The sequence below is a fragment of the Rhea americana genome, unplaced genomic scaffold (genome assembly GCF_003343005.1).
Source record: "Rhea americana isolate MKP2758 unplaced genomic scaffold, rheAme1 scaffold_110, whole genome shotgun sequence".
NCBI lineage: Eukaryota > Metazoa > Chordata > Aves > Rheiformes > Rheidae > Rhea > Rhea americana.
Window position 1 is genome coordinate 764,001 of NW_028185151.1, and position 22,810 is coordinate 786,810.

Below are 22,810 nucleotides of genomic sequence, written 5' to 3' on the forward strand. Positions count from 1 at the left end.
CATTTTCCTTTTCCTTAGAAAGGTCGGTGAAAGGCCAGTAAATATCTATCTGCCCAACCCTGTCAATGGCAGAAATGGGGAGTAATCTTCCTGTACTAGTGCTCACCTCCTCCTGTGAAATCCTCTGCTTTCTTGTTTGCCATAATCTCGTGTGAGGACTTTGTTCTYGTGTTCCTTGAGCTCTCTTTATGATCCGGTCTGTATAACTTGCACACTCTTCCCCTTTTGCTCATTTGTTTGTCTTGCTTCTGCAGTGATACTGTAATAACTTACAATAGTCCCTGCTTTCCTCAGATAAGAATCTTCACCGTGTTTGAGTGGCTGCTCCTACTCTCCAGCTGGAAACTCTCATTTTCATCTGTTGAGCAAAATTTTGACACCTGTATCAGCTCATGATAGAGAATGTTTTTTAGAACACATTTTTAAAATAACTTATTTTTCCCTGTCAACATATTTTAAGGTTACACTGTCAAAGTTTTAATAGGGTAGCTAGTGTAGCTGGTCTTACTTTTCCCATTGAATGTCTGACATGAATAGTATAGCTAAAATTTTACCTGTAAACCTTTTTTTTTTCTTCCAAGTCCTTCCTTCAGGTTTTTTATTGGAGAACAGAATACAAATGCTAGCACTCTGAATCTACAGAAAAATTTGTCATTTAATGTAATGACTCTAGAGTTGTCTTCATTCAGTCTACTGAGTTTAATCTTCTTCTTCTCCATTAACTTTCAACAGTGTGTTGTGAGAACATTTAGGAGAAATACTGGAGACTGCAGTATCTATATAATATTTTTTTTATAAATAAGCACTAATAGTGTCTTGAGGAAAGGGATTTTTTTCAGAAATAGAAATGTAAGGCCACTTCACTTATCCATAAATAATCAACGTGTTTAATTTCATTTTGGACCTTTCAGTTGTGTCTTCCTTGAAGTCAYAGAATTTGCATGCTGGCATTTTAATGACTATCAGTGTAGTCGTGAGAATATTTATTAACATAAAGTACATGATTTTCCCCCCACTTATTTGTATTCAAATGATGAGATTGCTTGTCACCAGTGTAACTGGTCAGAAGTCTGCTCAGTGCACAGCAGGAATACTAAAGTTTCAAGCTTTTGAGCCAAAATATCAAATGGCTTTGGTATTTTGCAGATGTTGACTTTTTTTTTATTATTCYATGAAATTATGAAGATTTCTAAACATAACTATAATCAGTTATGTTTTAGGTAATGAATTCTAGTACTATGAAATAAGATACTTTCGCAAAGAATAAAAATATTGTTAGTATTTAGTATGATTTCTCTGTAATAAAGGATGACCTGTAGTTTTCCTTGAGTACTGCTGTCTTCATGGTAATATTTTAATTAAATAGTGTCTCAGAACTTCTACATTTTTAGATGCCCTAGGTTAATTTAGATTATTTCAGTGTTATGTCTYAGTAGGTAGTACCGAACATAAAGACTTTAAGATAAATCATTATATTTTATTCTCAAATAGCGATAATGGCAATTCACAGTATATTCCTATTAGGTATCTGAATGCTCTGTAATCAGGGTGCTTTAAAATAGTTGTAATGTAAAGAAATAATGTAATACCTGTGGAAGATAAAGAGGCATGCTGTGATAGATGCAAGTAAATTAATGTGGTAGGTGGGCGATTTTAAAAGCAAACCTTGTTCCTGGATGTATGTCTGACAAAAGACCTGATATAGCACTTTTATCCTCTTTAAGCCTCAAATTCACCAATCAGTATTAGGAGAAAAATTTTCTCGGGACTTTTATCTGACACCCTAGATAAACATAATTTTGTACCAGGTTCTTACCATGGAGCTATCTAGTTTGATAGATTTAGAGCTAGTCATTATGCTTTTACAGCAGGTGGTGGAAAAAAATAAAAGCATGCTGTTGAATAAAAAGAGCAGATTGTTCCAACTAGTTATTTGCACTGGATGAGAAGAGAGTATTTCATTCTTGATGTGACACCTTCATACATATGAGTCCCCAAGAAGCCATCGGTAACTGATTCCTTTATAAAGGAAAAGTTATGGTGGAGAAAGTTTGTTGTGTGATCATAGTACAACTGTTTTCTCTATACTTAAATTTTTTTCCACTAAACATTTTACTATTTGAATTTCTGGGTTCGTAACCAGCTCTCTAAAATACAGGAGCATGAATGAAATTTAAGATGCTACCAGTATATTTTGGATTTTGCATAGTACCAGAAGTAGTCAGTTGCAATAATACTTCTCTGAAACTGTAAAGATGTCTTATTTCTACCACCGTTCTATTTATGCCATTTTATGTCAGAAAAAAATCCTTTACAATGCTGATTGATTTTAGAAATCATCTTCATTTCCATAGCCTAGTTATTAAAAAAAACAAACAAAAAAAAACAACAAAAAAAAAACCAAGTACTCCCGTTTTCCCTCTCCATCCCTACCCCAACACCAGACTGCAGCTTTCTTTCGTTACTTTCTGCTATTAGAAACTTAGTGTCAGTTCTTGGTGAGAATGTGCTTGGGAGTTCTAGTGGATAATGATGGTTACTATAGGAGACTTCATAATAAGGTCTTCATTCCTTTCATTCTTTTTCATTCCATTCACTTTTTTATACTCATTTTTTTGGGTCTTTATTTTTAGTATTCTAGAAGGGTGGCATCAGACAAAGTAACATGTTCAGTCTCTGGACTTCAGAAAGTATTTCAGCCTTTCGCTTTCCCAACACGTGACGCTTTTCTTTGAAGATAGGATAAAGCATGGCCATTATTTAATGCTATTCTTCACCAGCCGGTTTTACCAACTAGTATTCAATTTATTACTATTTAATATATATTTTTTTTTTAGCATTTGGAACAGGTTGCCCAGAGAGGTTGTGGAGACCCACCTGGACATGAACCTGTCTAACATGTTCTAGGTGACCCTGCTTGAGCAGGAGGGAGTTGGACTAGATGATCTCCAGAGGTCCCTTCCAACCTCAACTATGCTGTGATTTGAAATACTTTTAGTGCTGTTGTTTTTTTGAGTATATTTTAAAGGGCATTGGAATTGTTAGGGTCTAATTAAATATGAAAACTGACTTACAGAGTTTTTAGGTGGTATGTGGGAATATAGCTTGTTTTTTCTAATAGGTGATAGATCTCTAGTATAGCATCCCTATAATGCCATTCTTAACTTTTCCAGGTGTGTGAAATTTTGGTATACAGAAGAGATACCACTGGCTGCTTCTATTATAAATGGTAAAACTGGCATAAAGGTTTCTAGAAACCATATGACTGTAATGAGAACCCTGGTGTCATTAGATCAAGATGATTAGTTTGAAATTTGAGTCTGTTTTTTTTTCTTCTTCTGAGTTGTTGTACAACAGGAAAGTTGTACTGGTCTTCTGCATTATCAGTGGGAGTTACTGATGCACACTTGTCTTCCAGTCTTTAGCATACCCATGTTTTAACCTGATGAAAAACTAGTTCTACTGTTCTTTCCTGGATTGATATGCAAGAATGTAAAAGAAATCAAAATCCCAGAGTGGTGCCAGAACTGAGTATTGCTGCTAAAGAAATATCACAGTAATGTAAAAAAAAAAAAAAAAAAAAGGTGCAATTTGTCTTTAAATTCAAGTATCTTTTAAAAAGCTTTTTATAGGTGATGTGTAAACCTGACCTTGTCATCTGTGTTAAATTTAAGTTAATCTTAAGGATTTTAAGATTAATTTTAAAATTAAATTTAGGTAAATCTTAATGACCTTGCCATTTAGTGGAGCTTTAATTTCTTTCTGTAGGGTTCAGCATAGGATATTCATCTCCTTATAATGAACATGTAAGATTCTGTCTTTTATAAATGAAAATGGACACGTACTCAGGAAATTTTTATGAGGCTAGCATGATTTATCATATCTCTTTTAGAAGGATGTTGGGAAGGAATGTGTGAGTGTCCTAGGTGTTTTTAAGCTGAAGCTAGTAACACAGTGAAGCTTTAGGAAAAAGATACTAGAAACAGCAAACTGTTGATTTGTTTGGTTTTTGTGGAATGTGAATGCTTCCCAAATGCTTCCTCAAGAACTGAATAAATTTGATTGACCAAAAATGCAGTTCASCATTTAGCAAAACAAGTTTCTGGATTTAAAACTCCTTCCATTTTACTAGATTATGATAGCTGTAGGTCCAATTCTGCTGTTAAGATGTTTGCTCCTGATGGACTTCGCTTTTGCGAAGCCATTGGCACTTCCTYGCGGGTAGCTGTGGCCTCGGTCAGCCCAGGCTGCTGTATCGCTTTGGTCCCCGCTGCTGCCTTGACCTCAAGAACGATGGTAGAAACCTGGGGGAGGCTCGAGTAGTTGATGTAGGCTTAGGTACCGCACGGTCCAAGGGCGTTTGAGTGTCGGTGCTGCGTGTGTGGAAGCTGCACAGGGATGTGCAAGTTGGTGTTTGTAGCGTTTATGATGTGTGTTGGTAGGTCTGTGCAAATACCCGCAGCAGAGTGCTGTTGAAGATAAACTAGTTGCAGGCTAAGCATCAGGTAAAGGAATGCCATGGGTGTAGGTGGTGGGGCAGTGGTTGGTGGTGAGATACGTTTGACTGAGATGTTTTGGGGAAAGTTGCAGTTGCCTGAGTTGGAGGTTTGTAGACTATTAGCAAATTAGCCTCAAAGAACTGGGCAGCAAGTATCACGGAAGTGCAGTTGATTTCAGCTGCTGCATCCCACTGGCAGATACTGATCCTTCACCAAGGGAGTCCACTTTCTGCTTCGAGCAATACTATTACATTATTTTGAGTACTGGCAAAATAKCCAAATTAGGGTGCTGAGAATCCTTACCTACAGTGCATTTTTTGTCAAATTTATTTTTATGTTTGACTGGTTAAAGATTGATGTGTCTACAATGTATATATGTATATAGTAATCTATAAATGTAATACATGTATGTATGTATATAGTTTTGAATAAATGATTGGGAACAGAACATCATTCTGCAGGTTTCATCCACCTATCATCTCTTGTCCTTGTGTGCTCCATGCGACACATTATGATAAGTTTATTACTTAGTACCCTGAGTTACTGAAATAGCCCTGTTAAATCAGAGAAGGGGAGATCCAAATTTGTTCGTACTTGGAGTCACAGAAAATCTGCAAAGGATTTACAAATGCTTAGTCTTTCTCATAGTATTACATTGGATAAATGGCTACAGCACAGGCTTTTACTTTACTTACCTTGAAATGTCCTGTATTTGTTGCTAAGAAGAGGAAGTGTAGCTGATGAGAGGAAGTGTGTTGGTTTAAGCAGTTCTCATATAAGGCGGATTTTTGTAGCAGGTCAATAATTCACCTTGATAAACTTTGTTTGTGTGCATGCGATGCGTGGCCCTTGCTTGCTTTGCTGATACAGTAGGGATGTGCTACCTACGGCRCGGGTGGGATTAACAGGCTCGTTGTTATTACTAATCAGAACCATGGTAAGTAAAATTAATAGTGGGCACAAAGATGAGCAATTAAGAGCATTCATCTTCCAAATGAATCTACAAGATCCATTGGTAGTTTAAATTTATATACTGAGGGCACTTAAACCATTAAAAAGGGTAATGGGTGCCCTGCAGGCATGTGTTGCAAAGCCGTATGTCATTTTGGTGCTCTGACAGCAGACAGTGATAGCTTCCCTTTAAGGGAAACTGCTATTCATTTATCAATTAAATGTCTAAGGAAATGTACAGTTTTGCTGTAGAATGATCATAGCAGTGTATTGTAAGTTAAATCAAAGAACAAGATTTATGTTTTAAGCCTTTCTGGCTTTATCATGATGGATGTTAATTAGAAAAGTCTCTTGGTGGTAATAGGGCATTGGAACTGGAACTTTTAAAGGCATAAATGATTCTCTGGCACACAAATATTTCTCCTTTTTGTGCTTTGTGATCTTGGACAGTGACGCTGATGTAGCAGTCAGCTTGGTGCAGGACATGAAATGTTGGTTCAATGGTTTTRTTGTTGTGCCTCTGTTGTTGCAACAAAATGTATGAGAAGGTTTTGCTGAAGTGGGAACAGAGCTGAATATGAAGTTTTAAGATTTTTTGGGAGTACAGGGAGTTAACTGGAAAGTTTAGAATATATTTTTTCCTCTTAGTGTTCTCCTTACTAGCTAAAACTGGTTAACCCTTAGTCCTAGCAGTGTCCTGGAATGAGTATCTGACAATTTAGCAGAATTAGCTAAAACTTACACTGTTTTTTTCGGTTGTTCAAAATGACAAATACTCGGAACTGTGGGAATTAAGTTGTCTCTTTCTGAATGTGGTATATAATCTCAATTTTGGAACAGAGTTTCTCCTGAATTTTTTTAGTAAAAAAAGACTTTCCCTTCCTCAAATATGAATACTTTAGTTTTTCAGGCAATCTGTGTCTTAGGTAAAATTTGAGTACTCGTTTTGAGCAGGTAAAAATATTTTATGCTCAATTTGAAATGTGTGTCCAGTCCTTATTCTCTGAGCACGGACTGAAACTTTGTTGTCATTCTCCTCCATTTCCACCTCCACCACGGTTTTCTCTGAGYTTATCGTGGATTGGCGAGACCCTTTCAGACTGGTGCAAGTATTCTCTGTTGCTGCAACAGAGGTGACTCATTCTATAGTTAAACTTGAATTTGCTATAATAAGGATTTTTTGTGTGTGTGTGTTTGTTTTGATCTGTGATAGTCGTCCTGTATTTTGCATTTAAAAATATGAGATAGGCAGTGAAGTTGAAAAAAATGATCTTCTAGAAAGACTTCTCAAAAGACCTGGCTTACTTAACAACATGATTTTTGGTTGTAACAGCAGCAGTAGTCAGTTGGATTAATGTGCCCRAACTACTGAGAACAGGGAGGAGAAGGTGCAAGAAATATCCTTCCCCCTCCTTACTTCTGAGAGCTATTTATAATCCCAAGGACAATTTACCAAGAGTTGGGGATAACAGATGCTACTAAGCTGTGTGCATTACATCTGTATTTTCTTSTGTTTACACTGTACTTTTTCTTCCACCAGACTGTCTTGATTCCTTTTTTTTTCTGTCTCTCTCATTGATCTCTTCCTCTGATCACTGTATTTCCTTCTCCTTTTTTACCTAGAGTGGAGAATGTAATTAATTTACTGAATGAGGCGTAGTAGATATTACTGCATTACAAAGGATTTTTTTTTGTTTAACTCTCTTTAACCTTCCTCTTTCTCCCTGTCACTTTTCTTAACAACTTTTGTTGAAAGGTTTTTATATCTGTTGTTTATGTAACCCTGAAAAAGAGCCTTTAATTGGTGTTCTGTTATGCTGGATTGATTTAATAGAGTAAGATCATCAAATTCATTCTGCAGTAATTATTTCATTTCTGAGTAATTTTAATTACATTGTCTGAGTGCTTTTCTTTTGGGCACAGCCTTTATTGCCTTAGTTGGTGTTCAAACTTCTTATGGTACATCAGGGGTGTTGATTTACRCCTTTTCTAGTCTAGTCCATTTGTTTTTCTGTTTTGTTCCCCTTGGTCTAGGTAACCTGTTGCTTTTCGTTGCGCGGACACTGGACCAGGTTTCATGTAGGCCTCAGTGACTCAACCTGTGATTTTTTTGGAAGTTCTGTTGAGGGAACTTGGCTGTGTAAAGCAGAGAGGTTTTAGAGAGAAGAACATGGATGAGGTGCYGGAGGAGCTCAGCCTTACGCAGGCAAGCTTGCGAACTGGGCCGTAGGCTATGCGGGCTCCACAGTCGTCGTTGCAGTACCCAGGAGGAACACCTCTGTTTGAGTCTTGGAAGACCTTGCTTTTAAATAAATGTAGAATTTGTAACTAACAACAAGTTTCTCTCCTAGGGGGATGTACATTTGATGATGGTCCAGGACCCTGTGATTACCACCAAGACCTGTATGATGACTTTGACTGGATACACGTCAGTGCTCAAGAGCCTCACTAYTTGCCACCCGAGATGCCTCAAGGTGAGAAGCAGCACACGCTGAAGTGTTTCTCTTTTAAGGAAACCTTGCTGAGTACGGTGTCAAGGCCATACTCTCTGCTTTTCCCTTCCAGCTTGATAACAGAGATAATAAAATTGAATAGAAAGCGGTAAATGTAATCACARTTCTTGGTAATTGAGAAACCTTCTTAGGAAAAAACCCCTCTTAAGGATGGAGGAATGGGGAAGGGAGAAAGGTAGTAGTAATCTGTTTTCTATWTCATGTGGAATTCCTATTGACTCATAATGAAATTTTACATCTTAAATGGCAACTGATACAGTGATTGAATCATCAAGGTATTTATAAAACAAATGGGAGAAAAAAAGTTACRTAGAAAAAAACCTATACTGAACCACCCCTCCATCTCCACCCTACCTGCTCATCATCTGAAGGTAATCAGAAAAGCTTTGATTTATGGAAATATTGTCATTGTTAATTACTATTTAGGACAGGTAATGAATATCTGAAGAGGTACAGCCTACGATGACCTTGTCTGCTCACCTTTGATGAATAGCTTAATCGGTGCTTCCCAGACAGCATGATATGCTGGGAAAATGAAAGCATTTGAAATTCAACTACACTTTCCAATTAATAGTACATTAAGTAATTAATCATGCAAAGGAGGAAAAAAGGTCATGGCTATTTTATTTGTATCTAAAAGGGTTTGTGGAGTGAGGTMTGTGTGGAGAAGTAGTAGGAAATGTTGCCACACAGAAGCAACCTAACCTCTTCACCATTTCTTCCCCTGCTTTTTATACATTGTTGTGCATTATTAATGGTTGTTAGTRTGTATAATTTTACTTTTTGACTACTAATTAGCCAGTTTCTCCCTACTGTGGTGTCACTGATATAAGTGACTGTTACCAACCCCCATGTTTTACAAGTGCCACGCTTTATTTGACGGACTGCTTAGTGACTCAAGTTTGCATGTGGAAGAGTAAGTTTTAGCCCTGAAATATCTGCATTTCATGATGATGGTGGTCTTGTATTAAATAATTCATAATGAGCTCTCCTCTAGGAAGGCAGAAATTGGTTACTTTTCAGGTCACATTTTTCAGAGTCTACGTGTTTGTTAAAATGATGTGGGTATTTTAATTACAGTGGAAGCACTATTTTGTAAAAATTTTGTATTCTCAGACTTCAGGTGCACCTTGTATAGARGAACAGCAATTTGAGGAATTTTGTTTTGAATGAATCTAAATGACAAGATAGCTTTTTATTGCATCTCCCAAATAACTTACCTGTCATCCTTAGGCAATTTTCAGCATGAAATGACACAGTGCTCTCTGACTTTGACACCTGATTTCTGTTCAGTTCTGCTGCAGCCCCATTTCCTGGTGCCGCTCGCTCTTTGTTTGGGGTGTACTTTCCTCTCTTGAGTGTAGTGTGCATGTGCATTCTTCTGGAGGAAACTGTTTTTTAACATATATATGTAAAATCGTAGTTGCTTAATCAAATTCAGCAGAGCAAATGGATGTGTAGGAGATATTCCAAAGCAAATACAAAATAGGCTTCCTTTTTCTTTTTCTTTTTTTTTTAATTGAAATAGTATACTTTTTGGATTACTGTTTAAAACTTAATATTTGATTGTTGTGATTCTAGACTCAGAGTGAGCAGACTGTCTTGTCTGATGAGATGCCATTAAAAAGTTTAGAGACTTCAGACTCTGAAGATCCATGCCGTGTCCAAATGCTTAAGCTCTTGTGTGTTTGAAATAGCATAGTCCTCAATTTTAAATCAACTGTAGGAATGTAACACAGTTCAAATATGAACACTGAATTCCGTCAGTGGGTCGAAAGAGGTGGAGCAGTTTCAAGCTAAAGCACAGGAGATACTATGTGTGGTAATCTGCCTTGTGTTTTTCTAACACTGCAGACTCAAGCTGACTGTGGTTGAAACGGGGCTAGGAAGCAGTCTGCCGCTTGGGAAGAAGTTATCAAAGTAGAATAAGATGTGGTAATGAAGGTATATGTAAAGTTAAAATATTACTACTTTCACTTTGAAAAATTCTGTCTTTCTAAGCTGTTAATACAAGTCAGAAATCTCTTAGCATCCAGTTTTTAGTGTGCAGTCTGAGAGCTGGAGAAAGGAAGGGGTGCACAGGAAAAGCCGATCAGGGCAGAAAATGAAACACTAGACTAGGGGCTGTTTTCTGTCTGCTTGTTCTTCTCAGACTCTGTTATCCTCTGAAAAGTGACAAAGCTCTTTAATCTGTACATTGAAGTCCTTCGGGGATGTCCTTTGTGGTATTTGCTGTAAAGCATCCCTCATCTTGCATGTCTCTTTGGAATCTTATACAGTGCCTTGGCCTTAGTGTGAAGACTACATATAGCCCTGTACAGCTTTGTTCTGGAAAAAGCACTGCTACTACCAGTTTTTTAAAAGGTCATAMCCTTAAGCTGAGTATGCAGTTTTCAGAGCTCTAACTTGATCAGATTTGCCCAGAACCATTATAATCGTGAGGACTCAAATTTCAAATGTCAATTTTCAGTCTTCAGTAGCTTCAGAAGGTCTTTTATTTTATTTTATTTTATTTTATTTTGAAAAAAAAGATAAAAATGGAAAAAGGGAAGAATTTGAACAAACTTGTGTTTTTCTTTTGAGTCAAGCGACTAGAAAGGTTTAACTCAATGTTTTGTTTTGGAGAAGGATGAATGATGGGAAGTTTCAGACCTAAAGGCAGATGTTTTGGAGTGCTATGAAAAATGTGAAAACTGGTCATAATGGAAAGCATTTCTCATTTAGAAACAGTCATCCTTAGTGGTAAGACAAGTATAATTACCTCTGAGTAATTAACCAACTTCARAATTCCTTTTATATTGACCTACATTTTATTTCTCAAATTTTGAGCAAAGGCAAAAGACACACATCTTCTGATATTTTATTTTCTGGGAAAAATGAGTGCAGTGCATGATGATTAATTTAGAAATAAGAGTACTTAGAGCAGGTGCTTGTRAATTGTTTGAACTGCAGCTCACATGATAAAATCTTTGGATTACTTACTGGAAAACAATCGATATCCAACTTTCAGTTTATATGATGATGTAAAAATGACTGTGCTAGATCAAACTGTATGTCTACTGTTTCTAAGAGTAGCCATTGCCAGTTGCAGAAAAAAATATAAAAGTAGGACAAATTACTAATGATAATTCCGTAGAATATTCTCCCAGTTTCTAGCTATTTGGTGTTTAGGAATTTCCTCGAGCAGAAGTAGTCCGTATCGTTAACATCCTCAATAAATTGATATTTTGCCCCTATCAGTTTTGTCTTACTGCATCTAGATCTCTTGAAGACTTCTAGTATCTACCATGTCCTGTGGCAGAGTGCCAGCATTTGCTACAAATCCTGTAAAGAAGCGGCTCCTCATACTTCTTTTGAACCTGCTCATGCTATTTCTGTTTGATACATGTTGGCCTCGTGTAGTGTAATGGCAAGTGAGYAAAGCTGATTCATACTTGCCTTCTGCATGCCATTTTGTTTTTATACTTTTTAGCAAAATATAACCCCCTTCTCTCACCATCATTTGTTCTAGATTGAATGGTCCAAGGCTATTTAGTTGTTCCTTATGTAGAAGCTATTCTGTAATTCTTAATTTTCATTTTGTGTGGGGCAGAGTTGGTGACCAAGCGTTCTATTTTTGTAGACATGGTAACAAAAATGAATTCCAAGTATTTACTTGATATCTTTGTATGTGTGAAAAGAGACATCTCCTGTATGTTGAAGCAAACCCTTTAGAGCATGCATGTGTTATCAGATATATAACTGATATACATTCTACAATACAGGATAGAAATTAGAGAATGCTGCTAAGATGAAATCTAGTTTTGGCTGTGGATCTTTCCTGTTATTTTAGGGACTGTTCATTACATGTGGATAACTTCTGTTTTGTAGAAYACTTTCTAAATGAATAATAGTGCCCTCTTATTAGTATGGTGGGGGATATGTGAAGGGGTGATTTTATCCATATTAATGTATTTACTGTTGCTTTTACCCTTAGATAAAGAATATAGTTTATTTACCTTGTTTGTTTTTCCCTTTAAAAGCAGCACTACCTTGAGGCTATACAAGGTCAGGGCATGAGAGCCTGTAATAGGTTGCATGATGGGGAGCCACTTAATGAAGGACTTTTTAATGTAAGGGCTATTACCCTCCTGGATACAAATGCAATTTGAAGAATGTCTAAATTGTAATGGTCAACAGGGACATGCTGAGATGAACATCTTGTTTCTGATCTTTCAGATGGATGATGTGTCTAGGTTGAGTGTGTGCTAATTTTTTTTGAATTAGTCTTCTAAAAATAAAGGGAAATACTTAGGAAAATAAAGTAACAGTAGTGRGGAATTCCTCAGTTGCACTTGATGTCTAACATGAATAAAAGAGAAGAATACAGATTAAATCTCTAAAGATGTGCCTTAATGTTAGAGTACGTTTCACAAATGCGATATCTATTTTTTTACAGTGAAGAATGTTACTGAAATTAATTTTGACTTTGCAGAAATTTCTTAAGATTTTACATGTTACCCAATTTTAAAGAACAAAAGTAAATTCACCGCTGTTTTGGAGAAAAGAATAATGAACCTAACAGTCCTGAACACTAAAACTTGGCAGATTCTAGTTTAGGCTGATGCTCTGGATTCTCTAGTTAAAAACTGCACAGTTAGTTTAGAACTGAGAACAYGCACTAGGAAAGGCAATGCAAGTGAGAGGAAGTGTGTTGATGAGTAATGTTAGATCATACTTTCACAGTATTTTCGTTTATGTGGCTCTTGGGCAGAACGTCCTTGGCTGCTGSTTTCCCATTCCCTATCATGTCCTTTACAGGGACATTCTCATGTTGTTCCCTGYGCTCTCAGTTGCTCAGATATGCATGTGGTTATGCAGTACGTCAGGTTAGGGAACTAGAGTGGGTTAAAAATAATAACCCAGAAGAAGAATGAAGCATTTAGCACAGATCCATTCATTGTGCAGCTGTAAAAAGAGTTGTTAAGCTGGTGCAGCCAATGAGGTGGCATGGGAACCGGTGGTGTGGGTGGGTACAGGGGTTGTGTAAACCTCTGAGGCTTGGGAAAGAAATACACATCAGAATTACACCCCTAGATTTACATGCAGCTTTAATTTTCCCATACAGATAGCACTGTGATATTTGTTATGATCTGGAAGGTCAGTTACGTGCTATTTAAGTTCTCCCTTTTACAAAAAGGAAATAGCTTTTGTGTCACCTGCATGACCCAAAATGAGTTTCTGCACAGGACCGGTGTAAGTGTTTATGAAGTGTATAAATGAGAAAGGGGAGCCAACAGGTCATGAAATTTGTGCTTTAATACAGATTTTGTATGAACATGGCTTGGGAAGGAGAGCTGTAATGTGAAGATCGTACAGATAAGACTTTTGGCCTTTTACTTCACTTAAAACTGTATTTTCTCCTGTAGAAATGAAACTACCTTAAATTGTGTGGTTATGTATGGGTAAAGTAAGACAAGTGTTACTCTGAAACAGTATCGGGGAAAGCTGAATATTTTTGGGGGGAGGGGCTGTTGAAAAAGAGATTTCTACAAGTAGCAGGATGACACTCAGCATATTACAAATTACTAAACCTTTTCTTGGAGACATTGATCAACAAATGATGCGCTAGCTTGCTRTTTTGCACTACAGAAGAGTAGTTTGAAAGGGAATACTTTTGGGGAGAACGGGTGTTTTTTCAGTAGACAAACTAAAAAAGTTTACGAGCCTGCTAAACAGTTGACTCGTGACTTCCTGTGTTTTTACTGCTGTATGGCTAGCATTAGCAGTCTAAAGATAAAAGATCAGAGAAACGATGCATAAAGATATATATATTATATATATATATATATMYWWYMTATATATATATWTWTTTTTTTTCTAATCCTTAGATTGGCAGATGCGGTAGGGGAAGTTAGAAATTTCAATCTAAAAGTGATCATAGGAAGCTTATCTGGGTCATTAAGCTGTGAAGTAAATTGTAAAAGCTTGGGATCTGTGTTTGGGACTGTCAAGAAGTTTTGTTTGCATCTCCTTTTAAATTTCTGCRTGTGATAGGGTAGGTATGTTTTCTGTAAACTGAAAGAATTATTTTCTTATTTACAAGCKTCAGTCTTTTCATAAACTCCTTGGCCCTGTAAGTTAACTAATGCTTGTTTCCTCTTTGACTTATCAGTATACTACAGAGCTGAAATTTTTGATATACTTTCATTAAGTTTGATCATAAAAATATCTTTTACTCCTTTTCTTAAGAAATCATCCCTCTCGRGGTTATTGAATGTCTGTCTTACTTGAGAGTAGCATCTTTAACAGAAAGAAGCCTTCCCTGTTAGAGCAGTGCAATTAATGTCTACCAAAAGAACACCTGTAAGCATCCTGATCCTATTTCCCTAGCTTAGTACAGTATGTTAATCAATCTATTGACCAACTCCAAGGATTCCCTGTTGTTCTCAAGCACACTTAACTTAGAATAAAGTGAAGAGAGAAGCAGTGCAAAGAAGGCTTTGTGGGTAATGCAAAGTGTAGCCGTGCTTTTGTGCGTTTAGGTAAGCCTTCCCCTACCCCCAGAGATGCAGACATGGGATTAAGAATAAGGTTTCAGTAGACATAACCTTCACAAATGGATGAAGTATACATACTGATTTCTCATTCATTGAAACAAATGGATTTATTCTGTTTTCTTTGGATAGTAAAAGAAGGAACACTTAATCTTTTTATTTGCTATGTTTCACCTTCATGACCAGCTGCTATCTCTGTTTGAATGTAGAGCAAAAGTTGGTAACAGCGTATGTGTTTTTTTTAAATTTTTCCTTAAAATTATAATACTCTTTTGTTCAGCCATACCTCTGTGGTGTGATATGGATTACTATTAAGCTTATTTGGTCTAGCATAATTTATTTTTTTACTTGCATGTATCTGTCAAATGATATATTTACCTGTATCAATTACATTTTAGAATCTGTTAGATTGTTACTTTGGATAATTATAACCAAATTCCAATGGAAGCTGTCGGAAATGCTGCTTTCTGAGGGACTATTTCTTCTCTTCCTTCTTTTCTCCTCTTTTTCCCCCTTCAATATTTGAAGTTTATTAGTTTTGTTTATCTCTGCAGCTAGAGTAATAAATTAAGATGAGAATTTTGTTTGCTACAGATAGAATTCTGAAGAAGTTCATTAATCTTGGGCAAATCTACCTTTGCCATGCTGGTACCAAAAGTTAGAGGAATTATCATGTGCCAGTTGCTTTCACAGCATTGATAATAGTATTCTTGCTCTTGATGCAGGTTAGCCCTTTTCTCTCCTTCTGATATCAGTATTAYGAGAGGTTCAAATGTTATTGATCATCTCTGCAATGCTGCGGGGAAGAAATGACCAGTTCTTGTCAGCTCGTACCACTATTACTYAGAAGTCCTGGGTGTAAGTGAAGCTGTTTCTTTGGCTTACATTCAGTCAGCTGCTACTTAGGGGAGCTGTAAAAGGAATTAGTTGAAGCTACTATCTTGATAGCCTTGTACAGAGTGAACAAAAGGCAAAATGGTCCTGTTCCAGCCTTTCAGAGTTGATGAGAAAACATTATTAGCTTGGAAGGACTTCTAGATGATTTCAGATATTTAGTGCCCAAAGTGTGCAAGATAGGAAGCCCAAAGCACAACTGAGGAAGAGCACTTGATGACTTCTCACTACTTTTCCACATGGCCCGTCTTAGTTTTGAGTACTTATCTTTGCCTGTTGTTATCGTGTCATTGTCCTACCATCGCTTTCTCTCTGTGCTTGCGCATATATATATATATATATTTATGTATATATGTATATATGTATGTATATGTTTCTGAAAGTAACATTTGCTTGGCCTTTACATTTTTTTTGTTTATCTTGGTGTGTAGCAGAGTGGCACATCTGAACTAATGTATGATGCTTCTCATGTGGCTTCATTTAGCTCAAAGCATGGGCATGACTCGCTCACTCCTGCCCACTAAACATGGTGCAAGTATATCTGGTAGTTTTGTACCTTCTCTGATTGACATACTTTGGCTGGACTCTTTAATGGAAAAGATAGAAAGAGGGCAAATATTATATGTGAACTTATTTTGTATTTATAGGGCCATTTCAATTTTCTGTAAGTCTAGGTGGACTCTTTCCTTCCCTTCTTTCCACCGGTCACGTGTTTCTGGCTGCTTCTGTTCATTACTCTGGTATTGCTGTAGGCTGACCTGCCTGGGAACCCTATTGCTCTGCTTCTCCCTCCACCCACCCAAGTATAATTTTTAGCAGCCCGAATGAATGTCAGATTCAAGTAACTGTGTAATGACAGCCTCTACTGTAGGAGGAGATGTGGAAGAAGCTAGGCTAGAAGTAGGAGAAAGAGGTAAAACAATTTTACTGCAGCGAGCAGAGAAAGTAAAAACAGGGTCTGGGAACTATTTGAGGAAAGAGTGAAGGAATAACACCATGATATATGAAAAAGAATAGTGTGAAGATGAGAAGGATGAGGACCTAAAATAAGCATGATTAATGTACAGTAGTTTATAGTGATGCAAACTGGTCAACTGACATTTTTTACCAATAATCTTCAGAAATACCACGTACAAGCAGAGGTAAAGGTGTTAGAGTGACCCTTTGCCTGGGTACCTCATGACCTGAGGGGCTATCTCCCATTTCCCATGGTAACTTCTCACTTTCATTACATCAGTGAAGAAGCTGCTTGGAAGTATAAGCAAAGCTGTGAGCTACTTTCAATTCACAACCCACCTCTCCTTCTAATACAAGACCTGTTATGCTCCTGGAAATTAATGTCTAAATAACCTGTGTACCCATAACCAGAAAAGTGGTAACAAAGGAATGGTAGAAGTAATGCCTATGACAGGATTAACAAATGAGCAAGATGAGGTAAAATTCAGAAGGCTGCATAATAGCAACAAAACAGTGAAAAGCAATACATTTTCCTCCACTTTTTCCCACATACACTGAGATTTTACTGTCTGCTTAAATATTGATTTCTGAGCTCTAACTCTTTTGCAGCTCAGTAAGTAATTTATGTCCCTTTGTGCTTTTGCTGCAAGTTGGTGCTGATGCAGCATTCGTTGATGTTTGTTAATGGTAACTAAAGCCACAGTAATTATGAAACTGTATTATTGTACAGAACTGATTTTGAATAAATTGAGAAGATCTGAAAAATTTTTCTTAGGTCACGGTGGACCAAAGAAACAACTGTATTCAGGAAATGGTGAGATTTTTAATTTGGGTGTTTTCATCATTAATTTGTATAACTAGATACCTGTTCAAATTTCCGTTACCAAGCTAACCAAGAGGCTTGTTGTATCTTTTTATTTCCTTTTTTTTTTTTTTTTATGCCTGCTGGTAATATTTTGTTCTCTTTTTCACCTTTTATATATAGATATTTTGAAAAAGCAAATCCCTCATATTGAGGGTCACACAAACCTCATTTGCAAGCATGTAGGCTGCAAAGAGGCTGCTGCTTAGGTGGATTTATTTGTGAAGGAACAGGGTTATGTCAAGTATAGGAACAGATTCAGTGGTATGTTGGTTTGACTAATGCAATGTGTTTTTTCGGAATGTACTGGATCTGAATCTTGCTTGATCATTAGCTTGGGTGATATTGATGCCTTAGATACGGTGACATCCAAAACTATCTTCCTTTCTTCCTATCCCCTCCTGAACTTGGAAGCCTAAGTCCCTTTTCATTCTGTTTTAGTGCAGATTACAGAATGTTATTCAGAAACTATATCCATGAAGAACATGAACCACTAGAAAAAAATGTTGCTTTTAAAAAGCAGTGCAGCTTTTCATGCCAAAATGTGGTTGCTTCTGTCCAAAGGTGGGTGGATTTCAATCAGATTTAAACTGTAGTTTAAATTAACGAGTAAGAAGCCTTGAATTAGATCATACATTTTTAACTTGCATTTGCATTTTACGTAGTTAGTGTCTATTTTGGAAAAGAAAGAAAAAAAATCTAAATATATATATTGCCCTGTACCCTTTCAAAGGACTGCTGCCCTGTTCAAGAAGCCCCAAATCTGTCAGTTGTGTCACAGGTTGCCTGTGTACCAAAAACTACTTGAACTCTAGGAAGAGTGATGTTTGAGTTTTGTAATGCACAGTGAGAAGCTGAATTTTCCTGGGAAGTATTTGTAATCCCTAGCTTTTCCTTTCCTAAGGAGGTATGACTGGGAACATGCATAGCAGGGAGGGCAAGTACTTGCTTCTGCCCAAAGAGAGAGGAGAGGTGTGTTACAGGGCGGCACTTTGCATGCTTAAGGAAGTGATAAGCCCTTCTCCCCATCCCCTCTTTTCAGTGCATATGCTTGCAGTTTGTTTGGCTTACTCCCATTTCAGTGCAAGAGCTTGAGCCTCATTTGCTACCCATACAGCACAGGTGCTGGTTTCTTAGGACCTATTTCTGAAGCATGCTGGCTGGTCTGTTCTAAGAAGAAACTTGCAGGCAGGTGCTGAGAGCTTTCTGTAGATAGGCAGGTAATGGCCATGTTTCTTCAAGTCTGGTGTTACCTAAATGGGACAAACCTCTGACACTATTGCTTCTGGGCAAGTGTCCTTCAGTGTCCCCTCAGTCCCACACCTCATGACGCATGTATGCTGAGGCATTATGCTATAATTGTATCTCTTTGGTGGATGCAGAATATCCCTTTTATTATTTCCAATAGCTTGTACTGAAGAAAAAATGCATGTGGGCAGTGGTAGTCAGCAGAGGTACGGAGGGAAATTGGACTGCAAACAGGACAGTGTGGGTATAAGCCTGTGTGCTCAGGTGGATGCTGAGCCTGGTTACATGGACAAAGCAAGTTGTCACCAGTTCCCTCAGAGGTTGAGGTTCACTTGCCGTGCTACTCGTAAAGATAGGGATAGACGCAGTGATGCAAAATCAAAGCAAGAGTTTTTAAGTGTAAGCAGAAAGAAAAGAGATTCCTGTGAAGTCTTGAAATCCACAGGCTGATAGGTCACTTGTAGCAGAGTAGTGCATCAGTAGAAGAGTGTACAGAAGACAAATATCCTGCCAGACAGCTATGAAAACTCCAGTCCATGTTTTCACTGAATGTTTTAAATCTGTCCTACCAGACTTGGAAAAAAATGCTGGGTATCAGGATGCTACTTTGTCTGGGAAGGTGGAATTAAGAAATACTTTGAACTAATAAAAGCCCAAGGGCTAGATTCCTTTCCTCATTTTTTTTTATGTACTTCTGTTTTTTCTCTTTATTTCATGAAGGGAAGATGCATTTAGTTCTTGTTTTGTTTCCAGGGAAGTAGCTTTTAAAGCTCTCAACTGTCTACAGTCTCAACTGTCTGCAGTTTAAAATCACAGTTTCAGGAAAAAATGGATAAAAATACAAGTCTTACAGGTACACTTACAATGCACAGTCCAGAACTATCCAGAGACACTCTAGGTAATCCTGAGCTCCAGAAGGAGCAAGGTCATCCAGGCTCTCTCCCTGCTATCAAGTTAGCTTGGGTGTATGTTGCCCTGGGGCTGCTGTACTGGTTCAGGGACATGTGCACAGCACAGTGCTGGGAAGACGTGCTTGTTTTCATGCATCTACTAGGTTGTGTGGAAAGTGTATGTACCAAAATACTGATTGCCAGGGGTTCCTTGAGTATTKTGTTAATGCTTCAGTATTTTGCAGTTTGAAAAGAGAACAAAACCAAATAAAAGAACTTCCTCTATTTCTTTTGTCTGTCTAAAAAGCAGCTGTCAGGACGTAAGAACTGTTTATTGTAGTTTGGATCAAACCATTTTTTACTCCCTTGAGGGAGAAAAACTAGCCATATTTAAACAGGAGTCAGACAAACTGTACTGTTTTAGAGAAAGACAACAAACAGTATGAACTAAGCTTTTCTGTTGCGCTTTTGTTTTTTTTTTTTTTCTTAACTACTTCCCATGAATGAGAAATCAACAAATGCCTCACATTCAGACATAAGAAACTATCCTTCTCATTCGTTTTTCCTCTTTGATATAGCTCATGTCTGCTAGACCAGCTTTTACCTTCCATCTACTTCTCCCACCGTGTGTGTATGCGTGCGTGTGTGTGTGTGTGAGAGAGAGAGATCCAACTTGTGGACTTTCTTTAAACAAAGAAAGAAAAACTGCAACTGAATGACATCCGCAGTGCCCGTAGTGAGTTTCCCACGTTGCTTCCTACGCTCTTTGTGTGAATTCTGTTGATTACAGTGGTTGGGAGCAAGTTGCTTTAGCAGCAGGTTTGGTGGGTGGGCTCCTCTTATGAGTTTACTCCTGATACAGGGAGAGCTCTGCTTTCTAGTGAGATTGCAGTTGCAGGTAGATTTTAAGCTGATATAAGCCTAATTGCAAAATTAGACTGCACTTTCACAGGTTATAGTGAGCCAGTCKTAATACCTTACTGTTGCTGAAACGGGATTATTCTGCTCCCCTCCCTTTCCTTCCTGGACTCTATGTTTCAGCTAGCTTTCATAGCTGACTTTACTCATCAGATCTCACTGAGGGCTGATATAACTCATTATCCCAGAGAAAGTGGTGGTGTTTTTCTGGATTCAGCTGGCTTAGTGAACTGAGTTGACTCATGGAAAGGTCTGTCAAGCACCAGAGCCAGCAGCACAAGAGGATGAAGGAGCTGGGAGGAGGAAAGCCATAAAAAGGAGAAAAGAAGCAGGCAGGGAGCTGTTAGGTCATGCCACTGGTTTGTGAACGGCAGTTTGTGTTTTCAGTTTAATGATAAATATAATCTTAATTTCTACCCTCTGAGCCCAGACTTTTGCATTGCTCACTTCTGTCAGTGCCATTGTATTGAATCATGTATGAAACCAAGAGATGAGTAGGTTCAGCTTGTTGATCTGGTAGACGATGGATTCATGCCCTTGCCCACCCAGATAGAGTATGCGTTATGTGGAAAACCAGATGAAAGCTGCTTTGGAGATTTGAGCCGGGTATCCAAAACTTTGAATGTATTGATAATTTGATTTGATGTAAAACATTCTCCATTGGACTTCATTAAATACATTAAAAAATGATGGTTACCTGGGAGCAGGTGACTGTAAAGAGCAAAGTGCAGTGTCAAAGAAATGCAGTTTACTCAGTAAAAAGGCTAGTATTACATAGCTTGAAGTAATTGTGGGCAATAGTATACAATGAACACTTTAGACATAAATATATGGATAATCTTCACATGATCCCCTCCAGAATAAACAAATTTTTCAATCCTAGGAAAGTTCATCTAATATTAAAAGAAAAAAAAAGAATTATCGTGTGCATTTATTTTTATATAAAATTCATTTTGCTCATAGTATATATAATTAGATTCATATATACTTTATTTATGTAGAATTATATTCAGATAATCCTGTAAAATTTATATAAAAGATTTGATTAAGGAGGTTAGAGAACAGCAACAAAACAGTAGATTATTTGTGGCTGATGTGATTGTGTGGCTGTTTTGTGTCACCTTCAAAAGGTTGTGCCACCTGGAGGAGGTTTCTCCAGACTGGAAAAAGGGAAATATTGCACCCATCCTTGAGAAGGGCAAGAAGGAGAATCCGGGGATCTACAGGCTGGCCAGCCTCACTGCAGCTGCTGGGAAGATGATGAAGCAAATCCTTCTGGAAATAATTTGCAAATATGTGGAGGAATGAGTAGGGGATTTGGAGCAGCCAACACAGGTTTATCAATGACAAATCATGCCTGACCAGCCTCTCTGCTTTTTCTGATGGTGCTGTGTGTACAAGAGGAGGGAGGCGGATGTTGACTTTATCTATGCTTTGACACAGTCTCCCATAATTTCCTTATCACCAGACTGGTGAGATATGGGCTGTTTAAGTGAACGATAAGGTGGATGAAAAATTAATTGAGTTGCCGGCTCAGAGAATTATGATCAAGGGTGCAAAGTCCAACTGGTGGCCAGGAACTTCTGGGATCCCTCAGGGACAAATACTATTCAATGTCCTCAATAGCTAGAGGGCAGGGCTACTACTTGGAAGGACTTGGACAGGCTAGAGAGATGGGCTGACAGGAATCTCATGCAGTTCATGAAAGGGAAATGCCAAGTCCTGCACCTGGGGAAGAGTGACGCTGTGCTGCAGTACAGTCTGGGGGCCAAATGCTGGAAAGCAACTTTGCAGAAAAGGCCATGATGGACAGCAAGTTGACCATGAGCCAGCAGTGTGCCTTGCAGCTAAGAAGGCCAACAGCATCCTGGGCTGCATCATGAACAGCGTTGCCAGCAGGTCAAGGGAGGTGGTCCAGCACTTGGAGTGTTGGATGCAGGTCTGGGCTCCCAGTACAAGAGAGGGATGGATGTACTGGAATGGGTCCGGGAAAGGCTATGAAACTGGTGAGTGTGTGGGGCACAGGATGTCTGAGGAGAGGCTGAGGGAGATCTGCTCAGCCTGGAGAAAAGATGGCTTGGGGAGACCATGTCTAAAACTACTCAGTTGGAAGATACAGAAAAGGTGGTGTCAGATGCTTCTTAGAGGTGCACAACGATGGGATGAGAGACAGTGGACACAAGTTGGTACTTGGGAAATTCCAACTGGATATTAGGAGAGAGTTTTTACCATGAGGCTGGTCAAATAGAGATGCTTGGAGGCTGTGTGGGATCCCTGACCTTGAAGGTGTTCAAGGCATGGTTAGCTTGCTCTAGTTGATCCTGATCTGTGCAAGGGTTAGGACTAGAAGGAGCTTCAGACATTCCTACCAACCTAAACTACTTTGTGATTCTATGAAAGGATGTATATGAAGCTGCTGATAAAAATGAGTATAAATCAGAGATTAGAAAATAAAGATGGTACAAACAAAAAAAATTGAGATGAGCAATAGAGAAAGTTATGTGAGTATCTGTCTGCCATAGGTCAGTATTAGGCAATGGTA

The 22,810-nt window shown here is 38.0% G+C and overlaps 1 protein-coding gene across 1 annotated transcript in view; it reads left to right on the forward strand.

Annotated features, from left to right (window-relative positions):
- PTPRK (protein tyrosine phosphatase receptor type K) overlaps positions 1–22,810 on the forward strand; it is a 431,918-nt gene that overhangs the window by 111,172 nt on the left and 297,936 nt on the right. The window contains exon 3 of the mRNA XM_085314395.1: positions 7,802–7,924. Within this exon, the coding sequence (XP_085170521.1) occupies positions 7,802–7,924 (123 nt within the window). The remainder of the gene's footprint in view (positions 1–7,801; positions 7,925–22,810) is intronic.